General features: G+C 43.4%; 1 protein-coding gene across 1 annotated transcript in view; it reads right to left on the bottom strand.

Annotated features, from left to right (window-relative positions):
* LOC143807873 (CD109 antigen-like) overlaps positions 1–22,686 on the bottom strand; it is a 159,120-nt gene that overhangs the window by 119,898 nt on the left and 16,536 nt on the right. The window contains exons 6-8 of the mRNA XM_077289890.1: positions 18,407–18,446; positions 16,915–17,002; positions 711–801 (exon numbers count right to left, since the gene is read on the bottom strand). Coding sequence (XP_077146005.1) covers positions 711–801; positions 16,915–17,002; positions 18,407–18,446 — 219 coding nt within the window. The remainder of the gene's footprint in view (positions 1–710; positions 802–16,914; positions 17,003–18,406; positions 18,447–22,686) is intronic.

Raw genomic sequence — 22,686 nt, forward strand, 5'->3', positions numbered from 1 at the left:
GTTTACCATTGGATACCACACGTGTTCTACTGCATATAAATGGCTGTGTAATTAAGGGTCTATGGGATAAAGCTTCTCCTTTTGGAGAGCCCCAAATTGATGTAGGAAGATATAGAAGCCATTCAATACATTTAGAGAAGGTGAGGACAAGAACTCTAGTTCCCCCTATTGGGGGTAGCAATCCTAAAATGTAATATCAACCACTCATTGGGAAGTCAGATGGTCGTATAACACGGACGACGATCACATCACAATGCTCGGACTGGCCGTTGGCTCTGCTAACCCGAGAATAACAGCATGTATTTCTATGCAGCTGTCACGCCTGGGTCAAGAGAGCCGACAGCCAGTCCGAGTATTGCAATGCAATCGTTGCCCATGCCGTCTGACTGCGCCCTTAAAGGGTCTTACTATACAATTTAGTCATGTGATCTAACTCATGTGAAGGCCATTTGTTGACTTTTAGAGTTGCTACCCCCAATAGGTAGCACTAGAATCACTGTTGTCTTTGTCTCTGAAGAGGTTATTTACATACACGATATAGAAAAGTCTAATTTGAAAACTCTGATACATTATCAGCTTAATTACTTATAGTTTATCTCCCAGGTAGGGATTTTAGCAGCAAGTCTGAACATTTAAGATGTCTCCCTAATTGTTTAATATTTTTATATGGCCATTAGTAATTCTAAACAATCTGATGACAGAGCACCTACCTGGTAAGTTTTGCTAATTTCAGGTTCTGAATAATACACACTCCTCACAGTCACGGACACGTTTCCTTTTAAAGGTTTGCCATAAAAGTATCTAGGATAGAAAAGATGTATTCAAAGCATAGATGATACTATTACAATGCCTTTTACTGATAAAAACTCATGTACTACAGAGGTGCACGGACATTGTGTAGAGCTGTTCCACACTCTGCCAGGTGCCATATATATAGTGGCATTCAGTGAACTATAAGTAGACATTTGCCTGAAAAGATCAAAATACAGGAGACCTAAACTCTGTAAGCACATTAGGAGAATGCCAGACAGAAAATGACATCAATGAGGAATTACCAGGATGGAACAATAGTTAAAACACAAAAATATCCCCCCACTAGAAAGGCTGCTGACCTCCAAGTTAAAGAAGCACTCTAATCAGAATTTTTATCCTCTTAATATACAGTATTACAGTCATCATATTATATTGCACTGTGTACTTACAATTGCTAATTTTGCCTTTCTACCCACTTAGTTCTTCTCTTTCCATTAGGTCTATTACATCACATGATTAAAACCTGACTAGCTGAATCACTGTAAGCTCTATGTAGAAACAGGAGGACAATTTTCCCTGTATGACTCATAAGTCTCTGGAAATGTCAATGGCAGGGGGAGGAGGGAGCAGCCGGGTCAGGAGTTGAAGAGGGAAATGATTTATGCAGGGACAAGAGACTTCCTGTTTCTACATACTGTAGATCAGAAGAATTAGCTGGTAGAAATGCAAAATGAGCAATTGTAAGTGCACAGTGCTATATAATATGATGGTTGCAATATATTAAGAGGATAAAAACTTTGATGGGAGTGTTTCTTTAAAACACCAACCTCCAAAGGTAAAAAATGCCATACAGTAGTGCACATGTATTGACAGCATTGACAGTTATAGTGAAAACTCAGAATTCTATAAGGTCCAAAATAGCCTAAAAATAAATGATAGTTTAGTGAAATATAGAGCCAATATAAAAAATATGATCATATACATATGCATGCAAAATAGGACATGTTCACACTGGCCAAAAAACAAAGCCCAGGGCAGAAACAAAATAAATACCCTACTGTAAGTAAATAAGTAGGGTTGAGCGAAACGGATCGGTCATTTTCATAAGTCGCCGACTTTTGGCAAAGTCGGGTTTCATGAAACCCGACCCGATCCCAGCGTGGGATCGGCCATGCGGTACACGATCTTTGCGCCAAAGTCGTGTTTCATATGACGCTTAAAGCGCCATTTCTCAGCCAATGAAGGTGCACGCAGAGTGTGGGCAGCGTGATGACATAGGTTCTGGTCCCCACCATCTTAGAGAAGGGCATGGCAGTGATTGGCTTGCTTTCTGCGGCGTCACAGGGGCTATAAAGGGGCGTTCCCGCCGACCGCCATGTTACTGCTGCTGATCTGAGCATAGGGAGAGGTTGCTGCCGCTTCATCAGAAGCAGGGATAGCGTTAGGCAGGGTATATTAACCCCCAAACCGCTTGTGCTCTAGCGATTTCCACTGTCCAACACCACCTTTTGTTTGCAGGGACAGTGGAGGCAAGATTTCTGTGCAACAGCTCTGTAGCTTATAAGGCTCCCTGATCGCTGCGTTGCTGTGTGTACGCCGCTGTGCAAACCAACTGCTTTTTTAAAAGCAAAAATCCTGTTGCTCCTTCCTTTCTGCACAGCTATCTTGTTTGTTTGTCCTCATTTTTTGTGTGCAGCAGTCCTTTTTATTGCTGCCTGCCATACTTTTCAGAGATTATTGTAGGACGATAGTAATTGTAGTACGGTCCCTTTTTTTTTTTTTTTTTAATATCTTCCAGCCACTTTCAGCCCCTGAAATTGTGTAGTGTAAAACAGTGGGCCTGTATTTTTCTGCACTGTCCCACACCTAAGAAGGGAGATTTATATTGCCAATCAGTGCATCAGTGCCAGTGCTGTCTGTGGTATCTGTCATTCATTTTGTGCCACAGGAAATATACTGTGATATAGTGGGCCTGATTTATTCACTTGTCTCCCATATCAAAATAAAAAAAAATTTAAATAAAGGGAGAATAATCTTGGCAAATCTGTGCCAGTGCTGTCTGTGGTATCTGTCATTAATTTTTTGCCACAGAAAATATATTGTGATATAGTGGGCCTGATTTATTCACTTGTCTCCCATATAAAAAAAAAAATTAAAGGGAGAATAATCTTGCCAAATCTGTGCATCTGTGCCAGTGCTGTCTGTGGTATCTGTCATTCATTTTGTGCCACAGGAAATATACTGTGATATAGTGGGCCTGATTTATTCACTTGTCTCCCATATATAAAAAAAAAAAAAATTAAATAAAGGGAGAATAATCTTGGCAAATCTGTGCCAGTGCTGTCTGTGGTATCTGTCAGTCATTTTGTGCCACAGAAAATATACTGTGATATAGTGGGCCTGATTAAATCCTGCATTCTCCCACACATAAAGAGGGAAATTTCTATTGACAGTGTGTGCATCTGCGTGCTTCAGTCCTGTTAGTGGCATATCTGCCAGCCTCTTTCTGCCAATCAAACTGTGTAGTGTAATCCAGTGGGCCTGATTGTTCCCTGCATTCTCCCACACATAAAGAGTGAGATTTCTATTGCCAGTGTGTGCATCTGCGTGTGTCAGTCCTGTTTGTGGCATATCTGCCAGCCTCTTTCTGCCAATCAAACTGTGTAGTGTAATCCAGTGGGCCTGATTGTTCCCTGCATTCTCCCACACATAAAGAGTGAGATTTCTATTGCCAGTGTGTGCATCTGCGTGCGTCAGTCCTGTTCATGGCATATCTGCCAGCCTCTTTCTGCCAATCAAACTGTGTAGTGTAATACAGTGGGCCTCATTTTTTCCAGCATTCTCCCACACATAAAAAAGGGAGATTTTAATTCACAACAAGTTCACGTACACCTTCTACCTGCTTGTACAGGACCACATAACGGTTGTTAGTTTGGTTTAATTTTTCCAAGAATGAGGAAGTCTGGTGGAAGAGGTCGTGGCCGTGGGCGGTCATTGCCAGCTGGTAATGATGGTGGTGGTGATGGAGCATCTGGTGGTAGTGGGAAAAGCAAAATAGCACCTAAATCTCAAGTTGTTGAGCCAGCGTCATCGTCTGGCTACACAAGGCCTCGAAGGCCCCCTTTTCTGGGAGTAGGAAAACCGCTTTTAAAGCCAGAGCAGCAAGAACAAGTTTTGGCTTTCATTGCTGCCTCTGCTTCTAGCTCTTTCGCCTCCTCCTCAGAAAGTGCCAAATGTAAGAGCAGTGCGTCGTCAGTGGATGTTCCAGGTCAGGGACAAGTCGCTTCCTTATGTTCTTCACCCAGAACAACAGAGAAGGATGCGTCAGGCGACACAACAGGTTACTCCATGGAGCTATTTACACATACCGTTCCTGCGTTAGAAAGGGAAATTGTTAACAGGCCATGCCCATTACAAGATGAATCGGACATGGAGTGCACAGATGCACAGCCACAGCCAGATTATTATGCTGTTCCTTTGACTCAGATCAGAACATTGCCCTCGCAGTGTACTGATCCGGAGTCTGACACTGATGACACTATTAAGCCCCGTCACGAACGCTATAGCACCGGCTTACACGGTGACCCAGAGGAAGGTGCCCAGGACATAGAAGAGGAGGTCATAGATGACACAGTTGTTGACCCCGATTGGCAGCCATTGGGGGAACAGGGTGCAGGCAGCAGTAGCTCTGAAGCGGAGGAGGAGGAGCCGCAGCAGGCATCAACATCGCAACAGGTTCCATCTGGCAGGCCCATATCTGGTCAAAAACGTGTGGCAAAAACAAAACCAGTTGTAGGACAGCGTGGCCATCCTGTTAAAGTAGTTCAGTGTGCAAAAGGTATCCGATAGTAGGAAGAGTGCAGTCTGGTATTTTTTTAACCAAGATCCAAATGATCAGTGCAAAGTCATCTGTAAGAAATGCTCAAGGACCTTCAGCAGAGGTGAGAATGTTAAAAATCTAAATACAAGCTGCATGCGTAGACATTTAACCACCATGCACTTGCAAGCCTGGACTAACTACCAAACGTCCCTTAACGTTGTAGCACCCTCTCACAATCAAGCTAGTCAGCAACGCTAAATCCCTGCCCTCACTGTAAGCCCACTGTTTACAACACCACCTGCAGTAAATATGGCGAACAGAGGTGTGCTGTTATGTATTTGTGGGAGGATACACATACACGGGTAGGCAGTTGGATGGCAGACATGGAGTTGTCAGGTGTGCAGTGGTCGAAGCTGCAAAACCTATGTCAAGTCCTTCAGTGTTTTGAGGAATGCACATGGCTGGTTAGTGAAGACAACGCCATAATAAGCATTAGCATCCCCCTAATGCGTCTGCTGATGCAAAGTTTGACGCACATAAAGGAGCAGGCGTCTGCAGCCGAGGACGAAGGAAGCCTAGATGACAGTCAGCCATTGTCTGCTCAGAGAAGTCAACAGGACGAGGTGGCGGGCGAAGAGGAGGAGGACGAGGAGGATGATGGGGATGAGTATTTTTTGGATGAGGAAGCTTCTCAGGGGGCAACAGAAACTGCTGGCGTTGCAAGGCCGGGTTCTGTTTTTTTGAGGGAGACAAGTGACGTAGATTTTCCCGAAAGTGCTCCTCAACCCAGCACATGCACAGATTTGACAACTGGAGCATTGGCACACATGGCGGATTATGCCTTGCGTATCCTCAAAAGGGACCCACGCATTATAAAAATGATGACCGATGACGATTACTGGTTGGCCTGCCTCCTTGATCCTCACTATAAAGGCAAATTGCAAAATATCATGCCACATGAGAACCACGAACAAATATTAGCAACCAAACAAGCTACTCTTGTAGACCGTTTGATTCAGGCATTCCCAGCACACAGCGCCGGTGATGGTTCTCACACGAGCTGCAGGGGGCAGCAGGGCAGAGGTGTTAGAGGTTCACAAATCAGAAGTGGCATTGGACAGAGGGGTTTTCTGACCAGGTTGTGGAGTGATTTCGCAATGACCGCAGACACGACAGGTACTGCAGCATCAATTCAAAGTGACAGGAGACAACATTTGTCCAGTATGGTTACTAACTATTTTTCCTCCATTATCGATGTTCTCCCTCAACCGTCATTCCCCTTTGATTACTGGGCATCCAAAATAGACACCTGGCCTGAATTGGCAGAATATGCATTGCAGGAGCTTGCTTGCCCAGCAGCTAGTGTGCTATCAGAAAGAGTATTCAGGGCTGCTGGCTCAATACTGACTGAAAAAAGGACTCGTCTGGTGACCCAAAATGTTGATGATCTAACCATCATTAAAATGAACCACTCATGGATTTCTAATTATTTTGCCCCACCTTTCCCGGCTGACACCTAGCTTTCCTGTAAAAAGGTCTTGCTTTGGGACTGGTGTTACTGACTGTTCCATTCTCTAAATTTGCAGTTGCTGTTTGTACAGCATACGACACGTTTACACCTCCCTAAATGGCCTAACTCCCCCCACGGGGCCGTGGTCTTGCCACTTGGCGCAAGCACCCGTCAGAGTGCCATTTGTCTGAAGAGGTGGGTGTGCCCACTTTTGGTCGACGGCAGTGCCAATGGGTCCCTCATAGTACAATGAAGTGTCTCTGGTGGTGGTGGCGCGCACCCAATGTCAGACACACCGTTGTAACATGAGGGGCCCTGGGCCTGTACCGCCGGCCACGAGAGAGTGCCCCCCCAGCTCAAACAGTGCTCTACCACTTGCAAAATTTTCTCTCGCTGCTCCACCACTGTTTAGTCTATGCGCTGAAATCCTTCAATGCCTGGCACTGACAATAACAATTTCTTGACATGTATGATGCTATTTAAAATAGGCAGGGGCCCTGTCCTACTTTTACAACATGTATAAACACTCAGTAGGTCTAAAGAACCACAAATGAGTATAATCCAATAATTTTTTATTAATGAAAAAATAAACAAACAATGACACACATAATAAAAAGAGAACCACAGGAGACCAATGAATGGGACACAGCATGCCAAGCACACCAGGAAACCAAAAGTGCCATATATATAAGTATCTAATCAATGCCAAGGCATTGATTAGATACTTATATATATGGCACTTTTGGTTTCCTGGTGTGCCAAGGCATTGATTAGATACTTATATATATGGCACTTTTGGTTTCCTGGTGTGCTTGGCATGCTGTGTCCCATTCATTGGTCTCCTGTGGTTCTCTTTTTATTATGTGTGTCATTGTTTGTTTATTTTTTCATTAATAAAAAATTATTGGATTATACTCATTTGTGGTTCTTTAGACCTACTGAGTGTTTATACATATTGATTTGAGTTTTGTGTCCTACTTTCACTTTCTGGACATTTACAGTGGGGCAAAAAAGTATTTAGTCATTCAGCAATAGTGCAAGTTCCACCACTTAAAAAGATGAGAGGCGTCTGTAATTTACATCATAGGTAGACCTCAACTATGGGAGACAAACTGAGAAATAAAAATCCAGAAAATCACATTGTCTGTTTTTTTATCATTTTATTTGCATATTATGGTGGAAAATAAGTATTTGGTCAGAAACAAACAATCAAGATTTCTGGCTCTCACAGACCTGCAACTTCTTCAAGAGTCTCCTCTTTCCTCCACTCATTACCTGTAGTAATGGCACCTGTTTAAACTTGTTATCAGTATAAAAAGACACCTGTGCACACCCTCAAACAGTCTGACTCCAAACTCCACTATGGTGAAGACCAAAGAGCTGTCAAAGGACACCAGAAACAAAATTGTAGCCCTGCACCAGGCTGGGAAGACTGAATCTGCAATAGCCAACCAGCTTGGAGTGAAGAAATCAACAGTGGGAGCAATAATTAGAAAATGGAAGACATTCAAGACCACTGATAATCTCCCTCGATCTGGGGCTCCACGCAAAATCCCACCCCGTGGGGTCAGAATGATCACAAGAACGGTGAGCAAAAATCCCAGAACCACGCGGGGGGACCTAGTGAATGAACTGCAGAGAGCTGGGACCAATGTAACAAGGCCTACCATAAGTAACACACTACGCCACCGTGGACTCAGATCCTGCAGTGCCAGACGTGTCCCACTGCTTAAGCCAGTACATGTCCGGGACCGTCTGAAGTTTGCTAGAGAGCATTTGGATGATCCAGAGGAGTTTTGGGAGAATGTCCTATGGTCTGATGAAACCAAACTGGAACTGTTTGGTAGAAACACAACTTGTCGTGTTTGGAGGAAAAAGAATACTGAGTTGCATCCATCAAACACCATACCTACTGTAAAGCATGGTGGTGGAAACATCATGCTTTGGGGCTGTTTCTCTGCAAAGGGGCCAGGACGACTGATCCGGGTACATGAAAGAATGAATGGGGCCATGTATCGTGAGATTTTGAGTGGAAACCTCCTTCCATCAGCAAGGGCATTGAAGATGAAACGTGGCTGGGTCTTTCAACATGACAATGATCCAAAGCACACCGCCAGGGCAACGAAGGAGTGGCTTCGTAAGAAGCATTTCAAGGTCCTGGAGTGGCCTAGCCAGTCTCCAGATCTCAACCCTATAGAAAACCTTTGGAGGGAGTTGAAAGTCCGTGTGGCCAAGCGAAAAGCCAAAAACATCACTGCTCTAGAGGAGATCTGCATGGAGGAATGGGCCAACATACCAACAACAGTGTGTGGCAACCTTGTGAAGACTTACAGAAAACGTTTGACCTCTGTCATTGCCAACAAAGGATATATTACAAAGTATTGAGATGAAATTTTGTTTCTGACCAAATACTTATTTTCCACCATAATATGCAAATAAAATGATAAAAAAACAGACAATGTGATTTTCTGGGGTTTTTTTTCTCAGTTTGTCTCCCATAGTTGAGGTCTACCTATGATGTAAATTACAGACGACTCTCATCTTTTTAAGTGGTGGAACTTGCACTATTGCTGAATGACTAAATACTTTTTTGCCCCACTGTATATAGTGTTTACCTACTTTTACAACAGTAAATACTTTGCGCCAAATTAGAATGTTTGAAAGTCAGCATAGGAGCCCACCCCTGTACCGAAGTATGCCCCCCCCTTTATTTTTTGGGGGCGAGACATTGACATCTATTTAGTTTTTTGGAGTACTTACTGTCTGCGGTCCTCCTTCGAATTGTCCTCCGCTGAGCACACCAATCCTGCCTGTGTACCCCTGCCACATAATGGAAGCTGCATAGAGCCTATTTTGTTATTTTAGGCCTTCTACGTCTGTCTGCGGTCCCTCCTTCGAATTGTCCTCCGCTGAGCACACCAATCCTGCCTGTGTACCCCTGCCACGTAAAGGAAGCTGCATAGAGCCTATTTTGTTATTTTAGGCCTTCTAAGTCTGTCTGCGGTCCCTCCTTCGAATTGTCCTCCGCTGAGCACACCAATGCTGCCTGTGTACCCCTGCCACATAATGGAAGCTGCATAGAGCCTATTTTCTTATTTTAGGCCTTCTAAGTCTGTCTGCGGTCCCTCCTTCGAATTGTCCTCCACTGAGCACACCAATGCTGCCTGTGTACCCCTGCCACGTAATGGAAGCTGCATAGAGCCTATTTTGTTATTTTAGGCCTTCTAAATCTGTCTGCGGTCCCTCCTTCGAATTGTCCTCCGCTGAGCACACCAATGCTGCCTGTGTACCCCTGCCACGTAATGGAAGCTGCATAGAGCCTATTTTCTTATTTTAGGCCTTCTAAGTCTGTCTGCGGTCCCTCCTTCAAATTGTCCTCCGCTGAGCACACCAATGCTGCCTTTGTACCCCTGCCACATAATGGAAGCTGCATAGAGCCTATTTTCTTATTTTAGGCCTTCTAAGTCTGTCTGCGGTCCCTCCTTCGAATTGTCCTCCGCTGAGTACACCAATGCTGCCTGGGTACCCCGGCCACGTAAAGGAAGCTGCATAGAGCCTATTTTCTTATTTTAGGCCTTCTAAGTCTGTCTGCGGTCCCTCCTTCCAATTGTCCTCCGCTGAGCACACCAATGCTGCCTGTGTACCCCTGCCACGTAATGGAAGCTGCATAGAGCCTATTTTATTTTAGGCCTTCTAAGTCTGTCTGCGGTCCCTCCTTCGAATTGTCCTCCGCTGAGCACACCAATGCTGCCTGTGTACCCCTGTCACATAATGGAAGCTGCATAGAGCCTATTTTCTTATTTTAGGCCTTCTAAGTCTGTGTTTGGTCCCTCCTTCGAATTGTCCTCCACTGAGCACACCAATGCTGCCTGGGTACCCCTGCCATGTAAAGGAAGCTGCATAGAGCCTATTTTGTTATTTTAGGCCTTCTAAGTCTGTCTGCGGTCCCTCCTCCGAATTGTCCTCCGCTGAGCACACAAATGCTGCCTGTGTACCCCTGCCACATAATGGAAGCTGCATAGAGCCTATTTTCTTATTTTAGGCCTTCTAAGTCTGTCTGCGGTCCCTCCTTCGAATTGTCCTCTGCTGAGCACACCAATGCTGCCTGTGTACCCCTGCCACATAATGGAAGCTGCATAGAGCCTATTTTCTTATTTTAGGCCTTCTAAGTCTGTCTGCGGTCCCTCCTTCGAATTGTCCTCCGCTGAGCACACCAATGCTGCCTGTGTACCCCTGCCACATAATGGAAGCTGCATAGAGCCTATTTTCTTATTTTAGGCCTTCTAAGTCTGTCTGCGGTCCCTCCTTCGAATTGTCCTCCGCTGAGCACACCAATGCTGCCTGTGTACCCCTGCCACATAATGGAAGCTGCATAGAGCCTATTTAGTTATTTTAGGCCTTCTAAGTCTGTCTGCGGTCCCTCCTTCGAATTGTCCTCCGCTGAGCACACCAATGCTGCCAGTGTACACCTGCCACATAATGGAAGCTGCATAGAGCCTATTTTCTTATTTTAGGCCTTCTAAGTCTGTCTGCGGTCCCTCCTTCGAATTGTCCTCCGCTGAGCACACCAATGCTGCCTGGGTACCCCTGTAACCTACTTTAAACTGCATAGAGCCTACTTTCCATTGTAGGCCTACTACCTGTGTCTGTCTCGGCCAGTCCACTCTTTGCAGTTGTCCTCCACTGAACAAAGCTATGCCGCCTGTGTACTCCTGTTACCAATTGTGAACTGCATTTATCCTACTTACTTATTTGTGCTAGTAACTGTGTAAGCCTGTAATAACAGTTGTCCTCCACCACAGAACCCAGCTATGCCACATGTGTACTCCTTTTACCAATTTTGAACTTAATATAGCCTTCATTTTTATTTTAGGCCTACTTCGTGTGTCAGAGCCACTAATTACACATGCCCTCCTCCGCTGAACCACGCTATGCTGCAAGTGTACTCCACTTACCAATTTTGAACAGCATTTTGCCTAATTACTTATTTAGGCCTACTTATTGTGTCTGTCTCCCATTACAGTTGTCCTCCACTGCACAAAGCTGAGCTTCAATCTACAGGCTCTCATTAAGTAGTTGTTAATATGTGTGGTTGGGGCCTACTAACGGTGTCTGCCGCTCCCTGGTGTTGTCCTTCACTGTACAAAGTTGAGCTTCAGTCTTCAGGCTTTCGGCCTATAGTATCAGATATTTAACTGCATTTGGCCTACTTGTCTGGTTGGGCCCTACTAACGGTGTCTGCCGCTCCTGGGTTTTCTCCTGTTTTGTTTTCTTGAGCTTCAATCTTCAGACTCTCATTAAGTAGTTGTTGTTAATATAACACTGCAGTTGGCCTACTAGTGTGGTTGGGGCCTACTAACGGTGTCTGGCCCTCAAAGGTGTTCTCCAGGTTTACTTGCCTGAGCTTCAATCTTCAGGCTCTCATTAAGTAGTTGTTGTTAATATGTGTGGTTGGGGCCTACTAACGGTGTCTGCCGCTCCCTGGTGTTGTCCTCCACTGTACAAAGCTGAGCTTCAATCTTCAGGCTCTCATTAAGTAGTTGTTGTTAATATGTGTGGTTGGGGCCTACTAACGGTGTCTGCCGCTCCCTGGTGTTGTCCTCCACTGTGCAAAGCTAAGCTTCAATCTTCAGGCTCTCATTAATTAGTTGTTGTTAATATGTGTGGTTGGGGCCTACTAACGGTGTCTGCCGCTCCCTGGTGTTGTCCTCCACTGTACAAAGCTGAGCTTCAATCTTCAGGCTCTCATTAAGTAGTTGTTGTTAAGATAACAGTGCAGTTGGCCTACTATTTTGTTTGGGGCCTACTAACGGTGTCTGTCGCTCCCTGGTGTTGTCATTCACTGTACAAAGCTGAGCGTCAGTCTTCAGGCTTTCGGCCTATAGTATCAGATATTTAACTGCATTTGGCCTACTTGCCTGGTTGGGCCCTACTAACGGTGTCTGCCACTCCTGGGTTTTCTCCTGTTTTGTTTTCTTGAGCTTCAATCTTCAGGCTCTCATTAAGTAGTTGTTGTTAATATAACACTGCAGTTGGCCTACTAGTGTGGTTGCGGCCTACTAACGGTGTCTGCCGCTCCAAGGTGTTCTCCAGGTTTACTTGCCTGAGCTTCAATCTTCAGGCTCTCATTAAGTTGTTGTTGTTAATATAACACTGCAGTTGGCCTACTAGTGTGGTTTGGGCCTACTAACGGTGTCTGCCGCTCCATGGTGTTGTCCTTCACTGTACAAAGCTGAGCTTCAGTCTTCAGGCTTTCGGCCTATATTATCAGATATTAAACTGCATTTGGCCTACTTGTCTGGTTGGGCCCTACTAACGGTGTCTGCCGCTCCTGGGTTTTCTCCTGTTTGGTTTTCTTGAGCTTCAATCTTCAGGCTCTCATTAAGTAGTTGTTGTTAATATAACACTGCAGTTGGCCTACTAGTGTGGTTGGGGCCTACTAAAGGTGTCTGCCGCTCCAAGGTGTTCTCCAGGTTTACTTGCCTGAGCTTCAGTCTTCAGGCTCTCATTAAGGAGTTGTTGTTATTACAACACTGCAGTTGGCCTACTAGTGTGGTTGGGGCCTACTACCGGTGTCTGCCGCTGCTTTCTGTTCTCCACTGAACAGAGCTGAGCTTCAATCTTCAGGCTCTCATTAAGTTGTTGTTTATATAACACTGCAGTTGGCCTACTATTTTGGTTGGGCCTAGTAACGGTGTCTGCCGCATCTTGGTGTTGTCCTGTGTTATTTTCCAGAGCTTCAATCTTCAGGCTTTCTGTCTATATTTGTAATATTAAACTGCATTGGGCCTACTAGTGTGGTTGGGCCCTTAAAACGGTGTCTGCCTCTCCTGGGTTTTCTCCTGTTTTGTTTTCCCGAGCTTCTATGTTCAGGCTTTCGGCCTACATTTTAAATATTAAACTGCAGTTGGCCTACTACTTTGGTTGGGCCTAGTAACGGTGTGTGCCGCACCTTGGTGTTGTCCTGTGTTATTTTCCTGAGCTTTAATCTTCAGGCTTTTGGCCTTTATTTGTAATATTAAACTGCATTGGGCCTACTAGTGTGGTTGGGTCCTACTAAAGGTGTCTGCCGCTCCTGGGTTTTCTACTCCACTGAACAAAGGAATACCGCCTGGTTAGTCCTGTTACCAATTTTGAACTGCATTTAGCCCACTTTATTATTTGGGCCTATATCTGTGTTTCATCCTCATCCTGCCCATTGCCCAGCCAGTGATAGATGAGTCTTGTGGTACATTGACCCAGACCACTACATTCCCCTTGCACGCTGCACAGCCACAATATGACCCTGCTGAAAGTCAGGTTCCCCTTCCCGCATACTATACCACCTTACACAGGGACAAAGAGGAAGGTGCAGATGAAAGTGCTGGTTCCTTCATCAGGTGGGGGGGAATACTCGTTGGCGACGTCACAGGCACAGGGCCCCTCAGAGTACGCAAAAGTGTCGCTGCCAGTGGGAGGCGCCCCCGCTGTGCAAACACATCGCTGTACTTTGAGGGGCCCTGTGCCAGTGCCAATGCGAACGAGTGGGTCCCCCTGCTTGCTCAGGATCACAGCACTTGCAAACTTGAAATACCACTCACTGCTCCACCGCCGTGACGTAGTCTACGTTTCCTGGGCCCACTAAAACTTGAACCAGCCCTACCCCCCACAACTTTAGCCAAATGACCCCCAATTTCCAATGCCCAACTATTATTATAAAGTTAATTAAGATTGACAAGCTTCAGAAACAAGAATGGATGTTTTTGGCATTAAAATGGGCACTGTAGGTGTTTTCCTGGCCCCCACTCACTGCCGACTATGCTTCCCTATTGACTTGCATTGGGTTTCGTGTTTCGGTCGATCCCCGACTTTTCGCGATAATCGACCGATTGCACCTGACTCGACTTTTGAGATAGTCGGGTTTCGCAAAACCCGACTCGACCCCAAAAAAGTAAAAGTCGCTCAACCCTATAAATAAGCAAAAGCAATAGCTTTGTCTGTTTTTCAGGCAGGCTATATTTTGTTTCAGCTCCAAACACAAAACTAAGACTTTTTTCCAAGCTTGGGGAAGGCTCAGGATTGTGTTTGCAGCCAAAATATTATGAATGAAAGAGTACCAATGATTTTAATTTTTATCTCATTAATCAATGTTTTACATGAAAATTAGAAACTTTATACTATATCTTATCAGAAAAATCTGCTTTCTCCTCCTGAACTATATATGAACTGAGATAAGAGATGGTGGCTGCTATTGATGGGATTCTATGTAGAGGGGATTGCCAGGAGCTATAGGCAGAGCTGCTCCCTACACATAGAATTTTATCAGTTGCATCTCCAATCTGAAAAATGTAACAATCTGTCTTCACTGAATACAGATTTTACTCATGAATTGAGAATTTGGAAAATAAGTGATCAGTCCAGGATCAAAAGAAGCAGATTTCTCTGATAAGCTACATTATAAAGTTGCTTATTTTCATGTGTCCTATTGATTTATGAATTCAAAATTAAAATGAGGGTTACTGTTTAACATTAATGGTTGCATTTTTTTTATCAGTTTTTTTTACTTGAATGGCATTAGAGTGCTGCCTCTTTTTCTTTGAAGTAATGATAGATAGATAGAGAGAGAGAGAGAGATCAGAGAGGACTTAATATGCCAGGATTGTTTTTTCAAAGTTCTGAATCAACTTGCTTTAAGGTTATTAATACAATGGAATATTTATTTTGATCTCCTCCCTTACAACAAACATAACACAATTCTTGGTAGCACAGGATGTTGACATCGTAAAATATTTAACCAGAACTACTGTTAATTATACAGTAGTTCTTTGAACATGTACAACACTTTATTTCTATTTTATGTTCTCACATATAACTGGATGCAATGTATACCTAACATCCGAGGTCATATTAAAAGAAATGGTTGTAAGAAGAGCTTAATCTCTTCTGGTATTCCAATTTTTAGGGAATTAAAAAAAATTGAGGCTCCTCAGTAGTTGATACCAAAATACTTACTGTGTAATTTTGGAAGCCAAATCATTAGGTGAGACACGGTAATGATATGAAAGAGGTGGGCGTATTTTTATCTTGTCTCCTTTTTATCAGTTCTCCACTACACAGAGAAGCCTCTACCAGTCACCTTACCTGTCCAGGCCAATTTATACTTGTGTCATTATTTTAATGTCACCTATAGGTTTGTCTGCTTTAAGTCAAATGGTTTGTGTAGAATGGGGGCTACAACTAACCTTAATCCGAACCTCAGGGCATACGGTATCTAATTAAGCAGTTCTGCTGACTACATAGTCCCCAATCTGTCAACTGGGAAATAAGAAAGGCACATATGTAGGAAGGGGAAGCCAGGGAGGTAGCCATGGCTGACAGCAATCCCTGCATCACTCCCTGGACACCCTCCTGCATAAGATCTCATCTCTCTGTTGCAGTACCTTGTAGCTGGCTCTCTGCACTATCTGGACTTGCCCGGTACGGGGATGTATTCCCCACAGACGGTTCCGCAATAAAGGAGACACACTCCGGCTTAACTTCAATGTTAACTCTTTTACTCAGCACAGCTTGCTCAAATACAGGCACTTCAAGTATCACAGTTGATTTCTTCCTTTCTGTCCCTTCTCTGTCCTTTCCTTCACTATGCTCAGCCCCGGGTCAGACCGTATCTTCTGGTCCCGCAGAATCTGTTCCATCCGGAATTCTAGCCTCACATTGGGGCGTCCTACACTGCTTCGCCCCGGTTCTATCAACTGCCACCCAGGCAAAGATCTGCCACATCTCGTGTGTGCTACCCGTGCTGACCAGACTTCTCTCTTTGTAGGGACAGATTCTATCAGCCTCATCCGCAGCGCTTTCGTGCTTCTTCCTCCTGGAGGAACCTTTAGTGTAGCTGTTCTACGCTGGGCTCCTTTCTTTAATGTTGCGGGGCACAGCGACTTCTGGCCAGGCAGCCCTGTGAGCTGCACGGGCACCCAGGCCCCGACTGACTAAAACCAGAAAGCTTAACTATTCTTATTCCACTGTGCCCCCTCCTACTCTAGCTATATACTATAGTGCCCCCATCTAATGGCCAACTATGGACACTATACTGGGCCCGGGGACAAACTTTCCCTATAAACAATATGTGCACAGCAAACAATGGCATTATATAAATATACAGAGCAATATACGGAAGGTATAGCAATGCTCTTGGACACGGTGGTAATACACTTTGTGTAGCAGTACCACCATGTACGAGCACATTAATAATATACAATATGTGCATTCTTAAAGGGGTTAGGGAGAAGAGGAAACAAAAACATATTTACATCCCCTACACATATATACTGAGTGCTTAGCAGGAATGCCCATTTACCCTATATGCCCTCCTCTATAGGAGCATATAGGAGATAGGGCATGTTCACATGGAGTCTTTTAAAGAATTGGTGAATATCACTTGAAATACAGCAGCGACTAGAGCCCACTGATTTTTTTTCTTGCAGACATTTAGTCTGTGTGAAAAAACTGTCATATGAACAGCCCAACTGAATATTATTAGTCCGAGTGCTGTCCTTGTGAGGTCAGTTTATCATGGGCAGTACTTGAAGCAAAAATATGGCTGTGTGAAAGTAACCTTACTGTACACATCTGTCTGACGGTATACAAAATTGTCCAATTTTTATCTACAAAAAATGGACTATTTTTCATTTACATTGTCATCTGTATGTGTACATAGCACTGGTTCGAGTACTGTCCATGTCCATGTCAGTTTTTTCAAGGACAGCACTCGAATACCCGTGAATGTAGCCTCACATAGAGTTAAAAACATGATGACAGATATGGAAATAGATTATTTGACTATATAACTTACTTTGCTGTTACTGCACCACTGAGGTTGAGTTTCTTTGGAGAAATGTAGAAAGATGGAGTATCCAGTGTAACATCAAATGTTGGTTGAACTGTAAGATTATGAAAAAAGTTAGCACATTAATAGTGCCTTTACTCCACAGCAATGTCACTTTTGTCTGACTTGTGTTTGGGCCTCATCATTGCACTGAAATTAATGAAAGTTAAGTAAACTTGTGGTATCTCGGTACCCATTCTACTGCTGCTGAATGAGACAGTTGTCGTGTGGCAGTAGATTTGTTCCAGTGTGTCAGAATTAGTTTGGGCACTGTGAGTTAGGGGATGTAATACATTGCATTGTATACCAACGATTCATAAATGTGCTTTTCTGCCATCTACTGGCCAATATGTGTATATGAAAGTTAAGTGATTATTCTCACAACAAGCTACCATAGAAATGGCTGGGAGGAGCCTCGCACCTCAGGGCTCACACACTTCCTGAACACTGCTGCAAACCAGCTGAGTTTGGATCAAGCTGCCTAGGAATAGAGGGGAAGTAGACACTACTGCTCCCAGCATAATTTTCCACGTAAGTCGATGCTGAGGAGACATTTTTCTCCACATAATCTCCTCCACAAAGGAGTGAAGTCTCATCCGGTCAGGAGAGATAAGCTGCACATGTGCTCTCCTGCAGGTTGGTTATCCTATCTGCTTCTAGCCAGGACTAGATCCACGTGGTTGCCATGCCACCGACTTTGTTTAGCCTACCCCCTGCGAAAGGGAACGGTAGGCTGAAAACTGTGAGTACTTCCATACTTTAGTGTGTTTCCACAGAGAGAAAATCTGTGAAGGTCCCTCCATTAGTGTAACATTTCTCAGACTTCACACAGCATTTCCTCTAATAACAAGTGAAGAGAACTCTGCTCCATCAACCTGAGAGGCCATAACCTGGCTTGTCTCATGAGGAGAGAGCAATTACTTTTATATGCACATAAGAACAATATACTGTGAACTTAGCTTTTAAGAGAGAGACTGTGCCTAGTTACCTCTTCCAGTAAAATTGCTCCAAAACCTGCACCCAGACACCACCACTACAGGAGTGCCCCCGGGTGTCCTATACCATCCACAAGTGCCACCACCCGCTATTGAGAATTGTTGTGGACACGAGGGAAGTTTTGAGGGGTCCAGAGACCCACTTCAACTACCGTGACATCATTATTTGCTGCCATTGGGACTACATACCCCAGATGGCCCTTCTGCAACATTTGGCGCCTCCCCAGTGGTCCACAACAAACTGTTAAAAATGTACTTTTAATTAATTTATATGATTTATCCTTCACAAGTCTTTATTTCCAAATGTCTTTCTCTATAAGTTTGAATATGAGAAGTTCCCAATAAAGGTCATTATTTATGAACCTGTGTTCACACAAATATTGCACACTTTCCGACAGGCTACAGCGGTATCTGCAAAACATTTTTAAAACCGTGATGTATTCAGTAACAATATAATCACCTACCATAATCTTCAACAGAAAATTGTGCAGTTCTTTCAGAACCCTAAAACAAATGACACATAGAGGCTTTAAAAAATGATAAAAATGTTTTGACTTAATAGAATGTCAAAATTTTAGAAAATGCACTAGTTAGAAATTTAATGTGGTATGAAGTAATGACCTAAGAATAAATTAAAGAGGTTTTCTCAAAATTGCTTGCTATTCCCAATCATTATAATAGTGAATAACTTATTAATTTCTGGAGGTCTGAGTGCTGGTATCCCCAGTAATCCCAATAATGCATCTGCACTAGGACCAGACTGGGAAGAAAAAGCAGCCAAGGAACACAAACCCCACTAGCCCACATACTAAAATACCTTCCCCCCATTGAGACACAATGAAAGGTTCAGCGAATTTTGCTTGGTCATGTTCCTCACTACTTTAGTTTGAAAAGCCACATGGAGCTGCAGTGCGCATTATCAACCACGGCTCCATTCACATGGGGCTCTCTTCAGAGCCCTGGTCCTCAGGAACTTTGGGGTCACATGTGTCCTCAGCAGTCAAAAATGTATCTCCTATCCCAATGATAAAAAACTTCCAAACTTCAGGTTTAAAGGATTTTTATGAAGATATGACACTTTGATACAATGTAAAGTAGTCCATGTACAGCTTGCATAACAGTGTAAATTTGGTGTGCATCCTAAATAACAAAACACACAGCCATTAATGTGTAAACTGCAGGCAACAAAAGTGAGTAGACCCCTAAGTGAAAATGGCCAAGTTGTGCCCAAAATGTTAATATTTTGTGTGGCCACCATTATTTTCAAGCACTGCCTTAACTCACTTGGGCATGTAGTTAACTAGAGTTTTATAGGTTGCCACTGGAATTCTCCATGATGACATAACGGAGCTGGTGGATGTTAGAGATCTTGCGCTCCTCCACCTTCCGTTTGAGCATGCCCTACAAACGTTCAATAGAGTTTAGGTCTGAAGACATGCTTGGCCAGTCCAGCACCTTTACCCTTAGTTTATTTAACAAGGCAGTGGTCATCTTGGAGGTGTGTTTGGATTCATTATGTTGGAATACAGCACTGCGGCCCAGTTTCTGAAATGAGGGGATCATGCTCTGCTTCATTATGTCACAATACATGTTGGCATTCACGGTTCCCTCAATGAACTGTAGTTCCCTACAGCCAGCAGCACTCATGCAGCACTAAATCCCACCACCATACTTGACTGTAGGCAAGACACACTTGTTTTTGTACGCTTCTTTTGGTTGCCGCCACACACGCTTGACATTATCTGAACCAAATAGGTTTATCTTGGTCTCAACAGACAACAGGACATGGTTTCAGTAATCCATGTTTCCAGTATGCTTGTGTTCAGCAAAGTGCTGCAGGCTTTCTTGTGCATCATCTGTAGAAAAGGCTTCCTTCAGGGATAACAGATGTGCAGACCAATTTGACGCAGTGTGCGGCATATGGCCTGAGCACTGACTCACCCCTCACCCCTTTAACTACTGCAGCAATGCTAGCAGCACTCATGCATCTATTTTGAAAAGACAATCTCTTTATATGACACTGAGAACGTGCACTCAACTTCTAAGGACGACCATGGTGAGGCCAGTTCTGAGTGGAATCTGTCTTGTTAAAACACTGTATGTTTTGGGCACCGTGTTGCAGCTCAGTTTCAGGGTGTTGGCAATCTTCTTATAGCCTAGGCGATCTTTATGTAGAGGAACAAATCTTTTTTTCAGATCGTCAGGGAGTTCTTTCCCATGTGGTGCCATGTTGAACGTCGAACGAGGCTCCATAGGCTTGGGATGACAGAATTGGGGAATGTCGTGGGAAGCACTGGACTACGTCTGACCTGTGTGAGGTCTTTTTTTAATAATAAATTGGTGAAAGAGGGACAGTGTTTTGTTTCTATTTCTTTCTTTTGTCTGTTTTCCATTTGTGGTCTACGTCAGATTCCTTGCAGTACATTTAACATGGGTTTTATTTTTTGTTTTAAAATAAATTGGTGAACCAGAAAAAAATTTGGGGAGTGTTTTCTAAAATAAACTCTTTTTTATGTTTTTAGTTTTTAGTACTGGGTTAGTAATAGGGGAGTCTGACAGACACCTCTCTATTACTAACACCAGGGCTTGATGTTAGCTGTGTTTTTGGACAATTCACAGCTGTCATCAACCACAAACCCCATTACCTCGATTGCCAATACACCAGGGCAAATGAAAAGAGCCAAGTCGAAGTGCCTGACTTGGTAAATCTCATGAGATGCTGCACATCTGGGGAGGCAAAGGCCTGGTGTTTTTAAGCTGGGAAGGGCTGAATTACAACAGATCCTCCCAGCCTTATATTATCAGCTCTTACAACAAGCTATAGCATAAATTCCTCATGTAAGGCACTAAAGGGTGCCATTATAAAATATGTAGGGTGGTTGTAAAAATATATATCTGCAGGATATCTATCTATCTATCTATCATCTAATCTTTCATCATCCATCTATCATCTAATATCTTTCTATCATCTATCTACAGTGCCTTGCAAAAGTATTCGGCCCCCTGGAACTTTTCAACCTTTTTCCACATATCATGCTTTAAACATAAAGATACCAAATGTAAATTTTTGGTGAAGAATCAACAACAAGTGGAACACAATTGTGAAGTTGAATGAAATTTATTGCTTATTTTAAATTTTTGTGGAAATTCAAAAACTGAAAAGTGGGGCGTGCAATATTATTTGGCCCCTTCACTTTCAGTGCAGCAAACTCACTCCAGAAGTTCATTGTGGATCTCTGAATGATCCAATGTTGTCCTAAATGCCTAATGATGCTAAGTATAATCCACCTGTGTGTAATCAAGTTTCCGTATAAATGCACCTGCTCTGTGATAGTCTCAGGGTTCTGTTTGAAGCACATAGAGCATCATGAAGACCAAGGAACACAACAGGCAGGTCTGTGATACTGTTGTGGAGAAGTTTAAAGCTGAATTTGGATACAAAATGATTTCCAAAACATCCCAAGGAGCACTGTGCAAGCGATCATATTGAAATGGAAGGAATATCATACCACTGCAAATTTACCAAGCATCATGGTTTGGGCCTACTTTTCTTCAGCAGAGACAGGGAAGATGGTTAAAATTGATGGAAAGATGGATGGAGCCAAGTACAGGACCATTCTTGAAGAAAACCTGTTGGAGTCTGCAAAAGACCTGAGACTGTGACAGAGAATTGTCTTCCAACAAGACAATGATCCCAAACATAAAGCAAAATCTACAGTGGAATGGTTCACAAATAAACGTATCCAGGTGTTAGACTGGCCAAGTCAAAGTCCAGACCTCAATCCAATCGAGAATCTGTGGAAAGAGCTAAAAACTGCTGTTCACAAACGTTCTCCATCAAACCTCCACTGAGCTCAAGCTGTTTGCCGAGGAAGAATGGGCAAGAATTTCAGTCTCTCGATGTACAAAACTGATAGAGACAGACCCCAAGCGACTTGCAGCTGTAATTGCAGCAAAAGGTGGCGCAACAAAGAATTAAGTTAAAGGGGCCGAATAATATTGCACGCCTCACTTTTCAGTTTTTGAATTTCCACAAAAATTTAAAATAAGCAATAAATTTCATTCAACTTCACAATTGTGTTCCACTTGTTGTTGATTCTTCTCCAAAAATTTACATTTGGTATCTTTATGTTTGAAGCATGATATGTGGGGAAAGGTTGAAAAGTTCCAGGGGGCCAAATACTTTTGCAAGGCACTCTATATCTATACATAGGATTTTTTTTTATTCTTGGTTGCCAGATGAGTATTGGCTGTGAACATCCTGTGCTTGGTTGCTGCAATTTTTTGGTTCCTTTGAGATGTGAGCATAAAAATCAGACACCATACACATGGTCCGAGTGCTGTCCGTTTTTTTATCGCACCCATTGACTTGCATTGGTAAGTCTCATCTGATTTATGTGTCCATATACAGCATGCTGCAATTTTTCTTCCTCATGGAGAATACAGGGCAGAAAAAATAGCAGATATGCACTGCCTCATTGAATAACATTGGTCCAAGTACAATCCGATTTTTTATCAAACTGCACACGTCCGATTTACACGCAAGTGTGAGAGAGACCCTTAAGTGTAGAACAAATAAATAAATTTAAAAAATTCCAGTACTAATAATAAAAAATTATTTAATTGTAAAAAAAAGACCCTGCAAAAACAACACGTATTTGGAGTTTCAGCCTTCATAAAGCCTTATACAATGAAAAATTATGTTTTATTGTACAATGTGAATGCCGTAAAAAAATATGAAAAA

Source organism: Ranitomeya variabilis, chromosome 2 (assembly GCF_051348905.1).
Source record: "Ranitomeya variabilis isolate aRanVar5 chromosome 2, aRanVar5.hap1, whole genome shotgun sequence".
Taxonomy (NCBI): Eukaryota; Metazoa; Chordata; class Amphibia; order Anura; family Dendrobatidae; genus Ranitomeya; species Ranitomeya variabilis.